The following is a 16,146-nucleotide window of genomic DNA, read 5'->3' as shown; positions in this document are numbered from 1 at the left end:
CTGGAAGAGGGGAGATTGAGATGAGATCTGAGGAAGAAATTCTTGACTGAGGGTGGTGAGCCCCTGGGGCAGGTTGCTCAGAGAAGCTGTGGCTGCCCCATCCCTGGAGGTGTTCAAGGCCAGGTTGGACGGGGCTTGGAGCAACCTGGGCTGGTGGGAGGTGTCCCTGCCCAGGGCAGGGGGGTGGGACTGGATGTTCTTAAAGGTCCCTTCCAACCCAAACCATTCTATGACTCTATGAACCTCCCAGAGCTGCGTGCCGAGCCCCAGCTCTGAGATGCTGCTTGGGCTTGGGATGCTCTGGCCAGACTGCCTGGGGAGCTGTGACCATCACCGCTAAGGGCATGGCTGGACTTCTCAAGTTTTGGAGAGGTTAAGAAGTGTCTCCCCAAGGCAGCCACATTGGTCACAGGCAGAAAATGTAAACACCAGCCCGCGCTGTTTGTTTTCCAAATGAAAAATACAGAGGAAATAAGAAACAGGAGGAACGGGTGCAGGAACACCTGGAAGAAGAAGAGGAGGCGCAGCCATCTGTGAAGACCTGGGGTTTTCCAGCCGTGGGAAAGAGGCAGGGAGCTCCGGCTCCTGCTGCTTCTTCCCCGCATGCTCCGGAGCGGGTTCCCAGCTGGGGACGGAGGAAAGCCAGGAGCTCTTGGTATGCGCCGCACATCCCCGCGCTGAGCAAAGCTGGAGCCAGCGGCTGGCTTTGTGCGAGCGAGGAGGCTGTAAAGAAAGCAATATCCTGCCATTGCCATGGCAACGGGCCGGCTGCGCCAGGAGTGAGCCGGTCCCATCCGTCAAGGAGCTGAGCGACCGTCGGACCCGACAGTGCCGGAGCAGAAGGGCGGAGCCGTTCCCAGCCCCCGGGCCAGGGCACGGTCCCCACGGCCAGCCCAGAGGAACAGCCACCGAGGACCTTTTCCCGCCCCAAAAGGGATTTCCGTGAAGGTTTCCCATCAGCGATGGGATGTAGGGCAGTGTGCTCCCGCTCCGGGCGAGCGTAGGGTTGGGTTAACGCGAATTGGAAGGAGCATCATGAAGGATGGGAGACCTGGCCGACGCCGCCAGCCGTTCCCAGCACGGGGATGAAGAGCAGCACGAAGGAGGGCGAGCTCTTTCCTCGAGGAGCGGGTTATCAGACAGTTATAAATAAGCCGTTATAAATAAGCAGTTATTTCTCCTCCCTGGGAAGAGACGTGATTTCTCCCTGTATCGCCTCCAGAGCGCAGATTTCGAGGGCACACAAAACCCGGCGGTCTCTCTGGCTTCTCCAGATCTAGGTCAGGTTAATTTGCCGCCTGTTCTGGTTGAGCGGAGCCGAGAGCGGCTCTGCTGGCGCAGGGGAAAAGCAGCCCCCGAACGGCGCGTGGGGCACGGACGCACCTCCTGCATGCAAAGCGTCGCCTCGATGCTCCCGGGGAGGACTTTGCCCCCCGCCAAAATGCTGAGGTGGCCCTGGTAGAGGATGGGGAGGTGACCCCGAATCCGCTGCGGGAGCGAGACTTTGCACCCTGCAGCACACGCCGGCTACCGGGACACCGGGGCAGCAGCTCCTGGAGCACACACGATGGCAAGGATGGGGACTGAGCTCCTGAAAATGTTGTCCTTGCTGGCATTTGTGGAAAAGTTGTGGGTTTTAGAAAAGAAGTTAGAAGATTCAAATTCCTGCGGGCAACCGGGAGGTGCTCCCGGGCAGCCTGGGATGCCCCAGGGCGGTGAAACAAGGAACGAGGTTAACCTCCCCAAGGAGAAGATGAGAATCCGGCTGAAGCAAGATGCCACCCAAGATGGAGAAGGGGAAGGTTAAGGACTGCAAAGCACTTCTTCAAAGGGGACCAGGATCAGGAAGGCTGTGGAAAACCCCACGGCATTCCCAGACCTGGCAAGGCAGGGAGGTGGAGGAGCGACGCGGTGGGGACCAGGAAAGATGAGGATGCTCCTGGGTGCTTCCCTCCTGCTCCCACCACTCCACCGCAGCTCCTCACTGCCGCAGCGCACACCGAGGCTTCCCCAGAGGGCTTCACTTGTTTTATATATATTTTTTTTTTCCCCTTTCCTCCCTCCAAACCTTTTAGCCGGAGCCAGGGGAGGGGAGGCGAGCACGGGCAGGCAGTCCCGGAGCCAAGAGCGGCCAGCAGCGATCCTGGCCGAGCCCCAGACGCACACGGTGTGAAAAGCAAACTTGCGTGTGTGTGTGTGTCCCCTCCATCTCCACCAGCTTTAAAGACAGAAAAAGAAAAGAAAAACCACTATTAATCTTCCCACACCAATTTAACCAGCCCTCTTTTCAGACTTTTATCCTCTGATCTTGTAAAGACCTTCCTTTTTTTTGTTTTTTTTTTCCTCCTTTTTTTCTCCCCCACCCCTTTACAGCCACCAGATTTCAGCCTGCGGCCGGTCGGGGACTGGGAGCAGAGGGAAGGCAGCGGGGCTGGGGGCTTCTCCTCTCCTCCCCCAGGGCAAATTCCGCTCACGCACGCTGACAGCAGCAGCGAATACCAGCCGGCAGCAGGGGACGGTCACTTGGTTGGGAATACGGCCGCGATCACCCGAAACGGTGCACCCCGAGCCGGCAGGAGCACGAGCGCCGGCACAGCTCAGAGCACCTCTTTAGACGTGTTTAATTAGCGTAGCGGGAGCTCAGCACGCCACCTGATGCCAGGCGCAGGGCGGGATGCCAAGGAGGTGTTTCTTCCCGCTTTAGAGGGCAGGGAAGGAAGGTGGGATGGGGCCAGAGGAAGCTGGAGGTGCCCTGGAGCATCCCTGTGGACCACACCGCGGGGAGAAGGCTGCCTGCAACCCCTTCCAATTCAGCACCCAGAGTCCCACAGCTCATGACAGGCAAAGGCTTTGCTTTTATTTGCTGCCCTGTCTCCCATCCGGCACCTCCTCCTGCGCCCCAAGGAGCACCCGAAGCCACACTCGCCAAATCCCGCATCCTACACCTTCATCCCACCCTGGTCCAGTCGCGAGCCGCCTCCCCGGCACAGGGATTGCCAGTCCTCGGCGGCAGACAGGTTTTCTGCGGTCTGCTCCATGATTTCACCCAGGAACGCTACAGGAACCTTCTGGAAACTGTCCTTGAGCCCAGACTGCCACTTTGCCACCAGTTGTTCCGTATATAGATAAGCCGTATATGCGTATAGCCACAACCCATGCAATTAGGGTCCGCAACCAGTGCTGAGTCAAGAAGCTCCCTATGGATCGCGCTCCCCCCAAGAAATTTCCTATTCCTGCACAGTGCAGTGCACAGATTATCTTTCAACCCGGTGCCTTTACGATGCCTCCAGTCCTCGGAGAAAGCACCACCCCACCCCGCTTTAAGACTTCTGCTCAGGGGCCGCTTCCACAGATGGCAAGCAGGGCTGACCACGTTTTCCACCGCCCAACTGAAATTATATACCTCTCTCTGTACCCCATCATTTCAGCCCCAAGCTCACCCTCAGTCTAACTTCACTCTTGAAAAGAGCAGCCTCTCCGCTTTGGTACTTTCTATCTTTGAGTCTCTCTCCAGAGAAGCTCTACCACCACCACAAAAAAAAAAAAAAAAAAAAAAAAAAAAGCCAAGCAGACGTACATAAGAGTTATCCTCTTTGCAGTCTTTAGTTTCCCCCCTCTGCTTTGCATGGGGCCGCTATTATTTCAGCCGCGGTGAATGAAAGGCCGGGAGCTGGAGCGCAACGGCTCTAAAACCAACGGCGCAAAGCTCCAAACCAAAACTCCGCTAAGACGGCTCTTCGCATTGGCACACGCTGTTGTTCAGCTCCGTTGTGCTGGGAACGGGGCGCGATGGCAGCAGCTCGCCAGGATTTAGCATGACAGCCCAGCTTGGAGAGCGGGGCAGAGATCTGGGCGCTGAAAACCGGTGGTGCCACAGTGGGATGCGCAGGAGGGGTGTAGGAGTTAACGGCAAAGGAGAGATGAATACCAGCGTGCCACCATGCCTGGGGTTCCTCCTCTCCTAGTTTAATACTGGAAACCCAGGAGGAAGGCAAAACGTTTCAGTTCATCATGGAGAAGTTGGTTTGAAGGTCACGCAGATGTTCAAGTCCATCTCCACCTCTACAGGCAGTGGTAGCCCAAGCTCAGCTAACCTCCTCTACAAAAAGGTACCAACTCTCATCCAGAGCCAGGAGGAGACTTCTAAGGATGCTCTAGGAGATACAGCTGCAAACAGCAAGCTCCGAAACCATTGGGATCATCTCGCTGGATTCAAAGCCTTGCCTGGCCGCTGCGCAAAGGCAGGTAGGTTTTCATATTAGTGGAGTTGAGGAGGAAGCCGGCGTCTATCCCGCTTCACATCAGACACCGTCTATCCTGCTTCACATCAGACACCATCTATCCTGCTTCACATCAGACGCCGGCTCCACCTCATGCGTCATTCCCGCATGAGTCAGACGCAAAAGTCTCGGCACAACTTCCAGCCCCCAGTGAGATCGAGAGGGGCAGATAAGCAAACAGGAACGTGTTCAGTCATAAAGAAACAACTCCACTTGGGAGCCGGAGAAAGGAAAACAAAGCCGAGAAAGAAAACCAGCAGCGTCACCGCTTCACGGTTGTCTCAGCAATGCCCTCAACCGCCTGGTGCGTCCACCTGAGCTCAGCACCCGGGTCCAGCCGGGAAGGACCCAGGGAACCGTGCGGCTACATCAGAAGCTGCTTTGGCACCTGGAGTTTGCCGAAGGGGACAACCCGAAGAGCAGCTCTTCCTTTCAGCAGTGCCCACCAGCAGTGGCGCTTTTTACCTGCGGGTGGAAAGGTCCAACCCGCTGCTCCCAAAGGGCGCTCGGGCTTTGACTTTTCACCTTTCCTAACATCAATTCTCAAACCAGGCATCAGGGCCGCGAGACCCGCGCCGGCGAAAGGAGCAGTTTGTGCAGAAAAACCCCATTCCCGGCAGGATCCTCTTAAGTCTTGGAGCTGTAAGGAAGTTTGTTTTTTTTTTATTTTTTTAAAGCAACATCAAATTTTAACCAGGGCTATTAAAGTCTGCCTTCAAAAACCAGGTCTCAAATGTGGGATGGAGCATCTCCCTGCCGGGGAAGCACGGGAACCGGCACGGGGTGACGCAGTGCAGCACTACAGCATCTGACAGCCAGGAATCCTGTGTCCTGACTTGTCTACATATCAAAGGGAATCGCTTGCTTCAGCTCCGCTCCAACTTCTCTGCCTGCCGCCTTTGTGAATCTTAACTAGGTGCCTCGACCGTTCCCTTACTGGTGCAGAGGAACTGGGTAGGAAGGGGAGAGAAGGCAGAGATGACTCGGGGCGCCGCAGATGCACCAGGAGACACCTGCCCCGGTTCCGCGCTGCTTGAACGATAAAACCAGGCGTGACAACTTCGAGGGCACGGATCCAGCTCCATCCAGCACCCGCCTCTCCTTCCTCTGGGCTTGGTTACTTACGGCAAACGCGCAGGGATCTGGAGCAGCTGAGCAAGGCCAGACCTTAAAAATAAGGTGCCTGAGAACGGGGTTGCGATCTGATGCAGAGCCCTGACTTCGCACTGACCCTCCAAAAGCCGGATTCTCCGTTGGTGATGAGCTAGGGAGAAAAAAAAGCACTCCAGGACGGCTTCAGGAGAGCGCCAGCCAGCCTCCAAACTGCCCACGGGCGCGGGGGCTCTGCAGGCACCGCAAAAGGATGCTCAGCCTTCCTAGGATGAAGGATGGTACCGGCAGCGCCGCCCAGCCGGGTTCCCTCGGGGCCGGCAGCGTGGCAGGATGAAAACAGCAAAAAAAACCCCCTCCTGAAAACACATGTACACCCTGCGCTGCGCCACACAACGCACGCAGCACTACCTGGAAAGCGGCGCGAGAGGTGTTTCCCCCTGGGAGGAGCGATGGGGAAGCGCACAGGGGACCCGCGATCCCCGGGCAAGAGCTTCTGGGGATCTCGAGCTTCTGGGGATCTCCATCCGCTGCAGGATAACACAAAGGCGCACGCAAATACCGGACCCTGCAGTCACCCCGCGTCCCCTTCTCTACCAGGCAGTGACACTGCGGGTTAGCTAGCTCAACCTGTCCTCGTCGTCCCCCCCAAAATGCCCAGCTCAAACCCCTCCCCTATTATTTCGGTCGTTTCTATTTCCTCTGCAGAGCGCAGCGAATCTGGTTGGGAGCCAGCTGAGCAGTGGCCTTTAATGGATCGACTCGTCTATGGATTTCCTTACAAAAAAAAAAAAAACAAAACACACCCCAAAAACACACACACCACCAACCCCAACCTCCAAACATTTAGATAAATGGAAGACAGGATTAAATAAATCAGCTTAAAATTACTTTTGAGCCATCCCCAGTTCTGTCACATGGAGGAAACGCATCACCAGGGTCCTTTCTTCGCTGCTTTTTTTTTTTTTTCCTCTCCTTTTTTTCAAATATTAATAAGCAGTGTAATTGCGACATGACTCACACTGCGATCCCTTGCCAAGCCGGAGAGGCTATCTGCAAAGACGCAGGCTTTCTAGAGCGTTGCGAAGGCAGATGTGCGCTTTGGGGACTTCTTTGGGGACAGGTTTGCGCGGTGAGCAGCGGGGTATGGAAAACGGCCGCGCAGTCGGTCCCTCGCTCGCTTATTCCTCCAAAAAAACCACCCCAGCCGGGATCATCGGCAGCTCTGGGTAAGAGGGATCCATGGGGCTGATGGCAGAAGCGCTGCCGGAAACGGGGGGCAGCTCTGTGCCCAAACTGCCGTCCCCCCTCCCGAGCACCAGAAAGGCTGCGGGGTGCGACGGAGAAAGGGAGAAGAAGCCAAAATGGAGATGACCGCAGTGGGAGAAGAGGGGTGAGGAAGAAAGATAAGGAAACAGGGGAAACGGTGCAGCGTCTGGGGAAGGGAGAAGTTGGGGAGATGAAGAGCACTGCACTGGGTGGGCAAAGAGCAGGCAGGAGTGGGCAGGAGCACAGAGGCAGAGCGAGCTGGCTCACTCACAGCTGCCTTTCTTGCTCACGTCCAAGGCGAGCGGTTCCCAGCCAAGCTGGCGCCCCGGCAAAGGCGACGCAGAGAAGGCCACCGGCTAGCCAGGAACCTCCCACCCATAGCCCAGGGGGCTCGGGGCACATGTCCCCAAAGCGCGTTGGCACAGGCTATGAGGTACATCTCATTTCTGAGTTGGAGGATGCTGGAAGGGGCTAAAGAAAGAAGTGCGGCCTGGAGCTCAAACTGCATGGGCCTGAGTGATGCCCGGGGCGGAGAAGAAGCTCATGGGCATCTCCTGCAGCCCCACCAGGCAAGGCTGCTGCTGCCCTGCTCGTGGTGGGTGTTGCTCAACTGCCTCGTGACACGGATTCTGCAGCACCAGCCAGACACGATCCCCCTCGCAAGGCACCCGAATTCCCACTCGCCAAGGACCTAGATGACCACGACCCAACTCCATGGGGAAGACATCAGCTCTGGGACCTGAAGGCCCAGCTGGCTCCCCAGGCAGGCAAAAAAAAAAAAGAAGGATTTTTAGGAGTTGGCTTTGAAGGATCGTAGAATAGAATCGCAGAATGGTTTGGGTTGGAAGGAACCTTTAAAGGCCATCTAGTCCATCCCTCCTGCCATAAGCAGGGACATCTTCAGCTAGACCAGGTTGCTCAGAGCCCCGTCCAACCTGACCTTGAATGTTTCCAGGGATGGGGCATCTCCCACTTCTCGGGCCAACCCGGGACAGGGTTTCACCACTCTCACTGTAAAAAATTTCTAGTCTAAATCCCCCCTCTTTTAGTTCAAAGCCATTACCCAACTCTTACAGATGGAGACGGTTTATACAGACAGAAGGTCCCAAACACACCAGCCTGACCTGCGAGCTCTGCATTGGGTCTTCTTCAGTTTAGCCAACAGGTTTAACACTGCCCCCTGTGCCAAGACTGGCCGAGCCTCACAAAACCCCTCTGTTCAACCCAAAAAATCCAAAGCCCAGCTAGATGTGGAGACAGTAAGCTTTCAGGAGGACTCCTGCAGCAGCTGCGGCACTCACCTCATCCGACTCGTCTGAGAGGGTCCGCAGCAAGATGGGGAAGAGGCTGTCGGTGTGTCGGAACATCTAGAACCAGAAAGACGGAAGGCTTCAGTCCTACAGGCTGCAGTCCCCCCCTGCCACGGGACCCCTCGCCCCTAGGGAGGCTGCCAAAAGCTTCACCGGTGTTTTCCACCTCAGCTCTTCTTCCTTAAGCTGCTGGGTATCCGGCAGCCAAAGCCTTCTCCGAAAAGGCAGGTGGACGCTTGGTTGCGATGCTACCAAGATAATTACAGCCCGTTCAAAGGCAAGGAGCAAGCTGGGAGGGGACGAGCTCAGTCGCGTGGAGGAAGCAGTAGGCACACAAGTCGAGTCCCTGACCTACCTTACGAGGAGTCTTGATGTACAAGTGGTAGAGCCACTTCAGGACTGCAATTCTGGTCATCATCCCAATGGACGTGTCATGAAGGTGACAGTCCAGCACCTGAACTATTCCATCCAGGTTCAGGGTCACCTGGATCCTCTCGGAGCTGCATGGAAAGGAAAGAGGCTGCTTCAGTGCTGTAATGTCCAACTCACCCCTCCGACGGTGGGGAGGTCTACAACACACCAGAGGCTGCATCAAACATCTCAGCTCAACCCCTATGAAACCTCAACTGTCCCCTTGAGCCCACTCCTGCCCCACTCAGCCTGGCCACCCATATTTCTTCTTCTGCGCACCCAGATCTGCTCACGGCAAACCCAAGAACTGTGCTCAAGTCTTCAAGACAGCCAGGAAGCAAGCTCCAGACTTGCAAGCCTGTGTAGTCATGGCTGGGCATGGCCAGGTTGGCCCATAGGGCATAGGCAGCTTCTGGCTGGCATTACGAGATGGGGAAGCGCAACGAGAAACATAGCAACACACCAAAAACTTGCTCTGGAAACAACAGCAATCTTCCAGGCTTTATGGTTTACCACTTTCCTGAAGCAGCCAGTACCTGTGCGTGAAGAGACACTGTGCTACGCGAAGCCACTACCACGGCTGTGCTGAGAACCTGGTGCGTATTGCAGTCACCAGGTTTGGGGTTTGAAGAATAAAGATCCATAAAACACATTCAGAATCCAACTCGAGTTTGGCCAGCTCAAACGTCTCCAGAGAACATCAACGCACACGTCCTCAAACTCCACTTGTCAGGGACACTCAACCAGGAGAGGACATCCAGTTTCCACTAATCCCAGCGGACTCGTCCCGAGGACTGCGGATGGTGCCCCGCCTGACAGTGGTTTTGGGATTCTACAAGGCTGCCTTGAGAACATCATCTTGTTTCCCAAAAGCCATCCTAAAAGATGAGGCTAGCTCTCCGTCATCACCCAGGGATGAAAGCAAACAACTCCCTTAGTCCACGAGGACATCACCTCTTTTGTAACACCCACAACCTGCAGACCCTTAGCTCTTACTATGGTGAAAAATTCCCCAGTTTTTCCCCAAATAGTCGGGACCTGCTTTGGGTCAGGAGATCCCAACACAGAAGAGGTCTTGTTCCGATGTTTTTTTGTCCTGTTTGTGATTCTGGAAGTCTACCTGATGGTTTCCCACCTCCTCAACAGCAAGGAGGTGGGAAGCGCCTGTCCCAGGAGACCAGGTTAAGGAGAGATGACAGGACTTGAGATGACTGAAGCACACGTCCAAGAGATAGCTGCATTGAAGAGCTAAATCACTCCTGTCCTACCCAATCTACTGAATTATTCAAGGCTGGACCAGACACTTGCCGATTTTTTTCCGGTACGCGCAGAGCTGCTCTGCATCTCGTTTGATAAGAAATCCTGAGGGGCAGATTTCTCATGGTTTAATTCGCAAGTAGAGCTGCTGCTTAACAGGATTCGATCTTACCCAGGACAATGGTTGTATGGGCGAGACCGAGGAGGCCGTGGCGCCTCGCAGCCCTGCAGATATCTGCCTGCTTCATCTGCGTCACGTAACAGACGCCGGGGTCCGCAAATCGCATTTCCAGTCGGGCTAAGTTGCGCTTTGATGTTGCGAACGACCGCCGAGAGCCAAACGCTCAGATGCGCGGAACCCAGTGGAAGGAGGGACCCAGAGCAGGGGGAGTTTGGGAGAGGATGTCCAAGGGAGCGGCATCCCAGGCGATGAAAACCAGTCTGAACCAGTCCCGGATCTGCTTCTCCTGCAGAACCCGCTCCTGCTGCAGCGGCGCAGCCCACCACCCACCCGGCATGTGGAAGAAGGACACAAATCCTTGACCCGATTACATCTCCACGCCAAAATACGCATCGCCTGTGCAGGATGGGGAGGGGAGGGGGAACCAACCAAACCCTCAGGGTAATGCGTTTTCAAAGGGAAGCGGCCAAAAGGATGGCACAAACAAGCGGCGTATGAAGACGCCCAGTTCGGAGGTGGCCTCGCCGCTGTCACATCCACCAGCTCTGCTTCGCCGCGAGGCAGGCGGGGAGGACACGGGGTGGCGTTGTTAGAGAGGAGGATGCTGGACTGCTTCCAGCCCGGCAACAAACCACTTCCAGCCTGGCTTTGTGCCAAAGCTTCTGGTGAAAACCCCTTCCCCGGTGATGCAGAACCCGGTGGGGGGGAGCGGGCTGCGGGCGCAGCCTCGGGTGGCTCAACTCAAAATCCACCCGAGCGGACCCCAGGAGGTGGGTTGGCAGCGCCGGGCTCACCTCCAGTCAGCCAGACCCCAACCGCGCCATGTACCACCGCTAAATTGGGCTAAAACATCTCCCGCCGACCACACTCCTCTGCATCTCGTCCCGGCTCTCCTTAATCCCCGGGCAGCGCGGAGCGGGAGCGGCAGTAATGGCATTGAGTTAATGCGATCCTCCGGGCTCGTCACGCCGGCTCCCAGCGCTGGCATCTGCGGCAGGGCAGATGTCAGATGCGATCGCTTCCATCTAACCCACTACCCCAGATTCTCCTCCGGGAGGATGAACGCGGCCCTGGCACCGCCTCCGTGGTTCGCCTGTGATGGGCAGAACGTGTTTTTTAGGGTGAATTGAGCAATGATGAGGGCTGCACCAGGGTCTCACCTCTGGGTACTGGTTCCCAGTGCTCAAGTTGAGTGGTGGGGCAGGAGCCCCACGCCCCGGCACGTCCCCCCACCTCAGAAAGCATCCTGGAGCAGGGGAACGGAGCGTGCTTTCCCCACTGCGTTCAACCCGCAGCGATGTTTTTGACCCCACGTCCCTTAATCAACTCATTTTCTCCTCTCTCCCCTTTCTTCAAGGGCTTCTGCCATCTCTCTTCCTCAGCGGTCGCCTTTTCTCTGCCAACGCCTGAGCTGTCATCTCCCTCCTGGCCTCCCGCCTGGCCCAGCTGCTTTCCTGACCCCGTTTTTTCAGAGAAGGTTAAGGTCTAGGCCGAGCTCTAGCCTTTAAGCGGCCTTGCCAAGGGTGGAAATATCCAGGTTCTTTCATTGTGGTCCAAGTCACAAGGGCAGCTCCCATACGGGCTGGCAGCTGTGCCGCTCAACGGGCTCGAGCCAGCGGCCAGGAGGTAAATAGCTCCTCTCCGCTACTGGTCCCCACAAGCTGTCGCTTTCTCATCCTCCATCGCTCTCGTTTCGGCGCTCTTGGCTTCCTTCTCCTTCCTGCGGTTTCCCAGGACTGGAAGTGCCCGCAGCACCAGCGTGAGCCGCTCTCCCGGCGAACCGATGAGGCTAAGGTCTGGGCAGAGGCATCCGACGGGCTGTAGGTCACCGCAAAAGCCGTTGGGTTGGGGCTGTGTGCCCAAGGTCTCCCACCTTCAGCTCATCCACTCAACGGCGCGGTGGGACCGGTGAAGGGAACCCATCTCCTCGCTCCAGGCTGGAGAAGGTGGCCAGGAGAAGCCTCCCCAGGAGGACACCTTGCACCCGAAAGCTGCAGCGAGGCAGACTCCACCAGATGAGCCCACCGGAGAAGGGGACTCCGAGGCAGGCTGGGTGCAGGAGCTCAAAACCAGCCATCATGGTGCCTTCAGCCAACCGTCCCTTGGGTGCCACAGGGCACCCGGCACCATCCCTACCCTCCACCCAAGCGTTCATCACCTCGCTGAGCTCCCCAGCTCACTGGCTGCACCCCCGAGGCGCACGGTGGGCTCTGGGCACGGGGCTACGGCGACTCCCAGCACGAGACAAGCAGCAGCAATTTTAGCTTCGTACTAAGCCTTAACTACCACGCTTAAAAGTCCGGTTTAAACGCAGCCTCCTGCAGTTCAGCCACGTGGCAGCCGCTTGCCCTTTCGGCAGAACAACAAGCAGCTTTACGTGTCCGTGTGTTGCTGAACACCACCCAAAACCAGAAGCCCACCTTCACATCAGGAAGGACCGCAAAGGCTCTTTGGGATCTCCCACATCCCTTAGCTGGTTTGGTGAAGGACCGTGGTCCCATCACCTGTGTCCAACTGCCGTGCATCCCACCCCGGGCAGCCATGCCTGCCCGTCCGCCCCGCAGCACGGTTAGGAAGTTGTCCCAAACCATCCAGGTCTCGTATGGAAACACTGATGCGGTTACGAGAGCCTGAAAGTCACTTTCCAGCTGGTTTGGTCCACCGACGCAGGACAGACGGCTGCATCTTCTCCTGCAGCGGCTCAGACCGACGGAAGGAAGCCCAGGCTCCGCTCCAGCCACCTCCCCTTCCTGAGCCGGGCTTGCGCCGGCGGTCGCGGCATCGGTGGGGTCAGCTGGGCCAGAGGAAGGCTCCAGCACCTCTGAAACACTGGGCTGGGCCGCTTCCAGTGCTGGTTTTTGCAGAAGGTGAAAGCGGAGAGCCCCGCAACCCCTCCAGCCCCACGCAACCAAGCTCTCCCAGGAGACACTTTCTGTCTCGGCACAGCCACAATCCCCATTTCCTAGGGAATGCCACCAAGAAGCTCCCTCCGAGTGAAGCTGGCAGTTATCCTGGAAGCATTTTTGGATGGCCAACAGCACGTCTGAGGAGCAGGGCAGAGGGGTGTGCATATCAGTTGGTGGCCATAGGAACGTGCCCAGCATCCGTCTCTGGAGCAGTCCCACCTCGTCATCTTCTTGGATGGCATCTTCATGGAAGACGTCCCTCCGCAGACGCTCGGGGGGCCGTGAGCTCCTCCGCCCCTGCAGACCCAGGTCCTTTCGCCGCAGACGGCACGGGGAGGGCAGGAGAAGGGGGCGTGAGAGCTGGACGCCTGGCGCCGGGCCACGCTCCATCACTCGCTCGCCGGGGGGAGACTGGGGGAAGCAGGGGGAGGGGAGGGGAAAGGGGGAAACCGAACAAAAACACAAGCAAAGAGTGACTTCATCGTTAAAAGGCAGCTGCCACTTCCTCCGTTCGCAGGCTTTCCAGCTTTTCAAAGCATCGCAACGGGTCTCCCGCGGTCCTGTCTCGACACCCAGTGGGCATTCAGCGTGCAGGCTGCCGCCTGCTCCCCGGCACGATGGATGGAGCACCGGGCAGACGTCCAGGGCTGCTGTCGGTCACGTCCGGCCCTCCAACCCCACGCCGGACCCTCACAGCGTGTGTCACAGTGAAAACTCTTCCAGGTCCCGACGCTGGGCCAAGTGGCGAGATCACACAGGACGGAGAAACGGGCTTCAGGGCAGGTAGACTCCAGGGTAAAACCCGGCACCTCCTGTTTAGAAGGGCTTCGGAGGGCTCCAGAATGAGTCCTTCTGTAAAATCAGAGACACGAAAGGTCTCGCCTGCCGTCCCGGATGCTTTTCCCCAGCGCTTGGGGATCTGGCAGCCGTCCTCCTCCTGGCTCGCGGTGACGCCGTGACCAAAGCACTGCAGCTCTCCCTGCTTCTGTCCCCCTTGGGTCGTCACTCCCCCTCTCCTCCAGGCGCCAGCTCTTCAGCACAACACTTATCACTTGTCCTCCTGACTTCACACCTCTCCTTTTCCTTCCCCTTCCCAATTTCAGCCCTACGCACATCCCCTTCTGCACCTGCTAAACTTTAAGGGCCGAGCGGGACCGGGACGCGGCAATCGCAGGAAAGTAGGGGAAAACCACTTAACCATAAAACAAAATCCAGGCACAAATCCCGAGATCTGCATTTTCAAGAGAGGAAAAAAATTAAGGGCATCATTAAGACCGGGAAGTTTTTGGGCATTGAAGGAGCTGCAAAAAAGGACCGGAGGGGTACAGAGCATCAACCTGAAAAGCCGACGCCTGCAGTGCTCTGGGATGCGTTATGATGGGCATCATCACATGTCGGCATCGCTGGTGGGATACACCTAGAGTCACCCATCCTATTTCGGGGACCACAACAAGAAATAAATATATGCATCAGCACAAGAAACGCGTTGGAAGTCACGACCTCCGAGGAAAGGAACCGCAGGAGGAAAGGAAAGACGCGTTCCAAGAGCGGCTGGATTTCTCCCCAGCTTCACCGACGGCTGGATGGGAAGAAAGGTCTTGGCGGGAGAGATGGTTTCGATGAGATCTTGGGAGAGATCGTGCTGGGCACGGAGCTGCTCTCTGCGGGTGCGGGGCTGACTAACGCCACGCAAGGCTGGCGGGGGGGGACGGGGTGGTGGGGGATGCTGCAGGGACCCCTCACCTCTCCGGTAGCTGGAGCTGGACGGTGCAGCCCCGGGGGCAGCCCCACAGCACCGTGCCCAGAAGAAGGGTCAGCGCTCTCCAAGCTCTTCTGTCAGCCCTGGGCGGTTCACGTACCGCCTCCTCGGGAGGTCTCTGCACCTCTGGCAGACCAGCACACCGCTGTTCCTCTGCCACCGTTCCTCTCCAAAGGCAGGAGGGGACCAAATGCCTCCTATTTTGGCCTTGTGACCAAGACAACCATCCATCTTCTCCACACCTTCATCCTATCTTTTAGCCAAAGTGTCCAGCCATGGGGGCTTGAAGACAGGCGAGGCGCAGAACTCCAAGTGCACAGACACTAGCTGCCGCACCAGACCTCCCCGGGGCAGCTTAGTGAGGTCTCCTGGGGAGGGCAAACACCTCAGCTTACCATAAAGTTTACCATAAAATCGCACCAGAGAAGCAGTCGACTCCTAGAGCATCCCCAGTCACCCATCCCACTGTGACCCAGTAGACCCCAGCTGCTTTCCAGCCCAGACCATCCTTCCCCACAGCTTTGTCAGCATCTGTGTAATGCTCCGTAACCCCAAAAGCCTTCCCTTCTTCTCAAGCCCCTCTGAAGCAGCAAACAGACCCTACCTGGTTACTGTGAAGACGCTGCTGTTGCTGATGTTGGAGTCACCGGACGCGTCCAGAGAACCTGGGGGCGGATAAAAAGGAGGCCCAGTTGGTGGGGTGGCATGGAAGGCGGGGAGCAGGACTGGGAGGCTGGAGAGCTGCGTGACCTTCTGCAGAGACATCACCCCAGCCATCGTTTGACGGTCTGGGGACCCCGAGGATCTCTTCTGCGTGCAGTGAGCTTTCTACGCCCCTTGTCAAGCTCTTCTCCACCACTAAAGGCACTGGACAAAGGTGGTGCAGGACTGCGCCTACTCAGCAAAATGCAGGTGGTACAGCTGCAGACCTCTGCCCCAAACTGGGTCTCCGTTACAGAGGAGGAGACCCAGAGACGTCCTTCTGATGGTTTCAACCATTCTTAAAGAAGGAGCTCAGGACTGCAGAGCTGCCCTCCATCGTCCAGATGTCAACACCCAGAGATACCACACAAGCAGAGGAAAGGCTGAATCCAACCCAGGACACCTCCACCCGGCTGGTTCTCCCACGGCGTGGCCCCACGTGGAAACCAAGCGAACCCAAACAGCTTTCCGACCTCCGCTCCCTGCTAAAACCGGGGCTTTCAGGCACGGTGACAAAGCACGGCAGGATAAACTTGACTCTTCATGCCCCCTTGTGCCAACTGCCTCTACTCGCACACAGAGCGGCACTGCCACATCAGCACGGCCCCGGGAGCACAGCTGAGAGTCTGAGATGCAAAGGCATCGCAGATCCATCCGCAGGTCCATCCCATCCTGCCCTCTTCCAGGCACCGCCTGACCCCAAAGGGGGAGAGAGTAAAGCAATTCAACTTTCTGTTGATGTTTTAAAGCTCTTCCGCAATGGATTTTAATAAAAGGAGGTATTCTCGGGACAAATAAGGAATAAAAAAAAGAAAATGTTTCGCTGCTGTGCTACATTTTTCCCCTCTATCCCTTCCAAAAAAAAGCTGCTGCATTGGCCGGGAATCGAACCCGGGCCTCCCGCGTGGCAGGCGAGAATTCTACCACTGAACCACCAATGCTGCCCTATGTGCTGCCTGCG

General features: G+C 57.1%; 1 protein-coding gene and 1 non-coding gene across 2 annotated transcripts in view; both read right to left on the bottom strand.

The window, feature by feature from the left end:
• VAC14 (Vac14 homolog (S. cerevisiae)) overlaps positions 1-16,146 on the bottom strand; it is a 71,198-nt gene that overhangs the window by 40,780 nt on the left and 14,272 nt on the right. Inside the window, exons 10-12 of the mRNA XM_009883267.1 lie at positions 15,088-15,148; positions 8,325-8,469; positions 7,961-8,026 (exon numbers count right to left, since the gene is read on the bottom strand). Of these exons, the coding sequence (XP_009881569.1) occupies positions 7,961-8,026; positions 8,325-8,469; positions 15,088-15,148 (272 nt within the window). The remainder of the gene's footprint in view (positions 1-7,960; positions 8,027-8,324; positions 8,470-15,087; positions 15,149-16,146) is intronic.
• Positions 16,056-16,126, bottom strand: TRNAG-GCC. Its single transcript has one exon. It is a non-coding gene; the product is annotated as a tRNA-Gly (tRNA).

This window comes from Charadrius vociferus, unplaced genomic scaffold (assembly GCF_000708025.1).
Source record: "Charadrius vociferus isolate BGI_N301 unplaced genomic scaffold, ASM70802v2 scaffold964, whole genome shotgun sequence".
Taxonomy (NCBI): Eukaryota; Metazoa; Chordata; class Aves; order Charadriiformes; family Charadriidae; genus Charadrius; species Charadrius vociferus.
The sequence above is the reverse complement of the archived record's forward strand: the minus strand, read 5'-3'. Positions and strand labels throughout refer to the sequence as shown.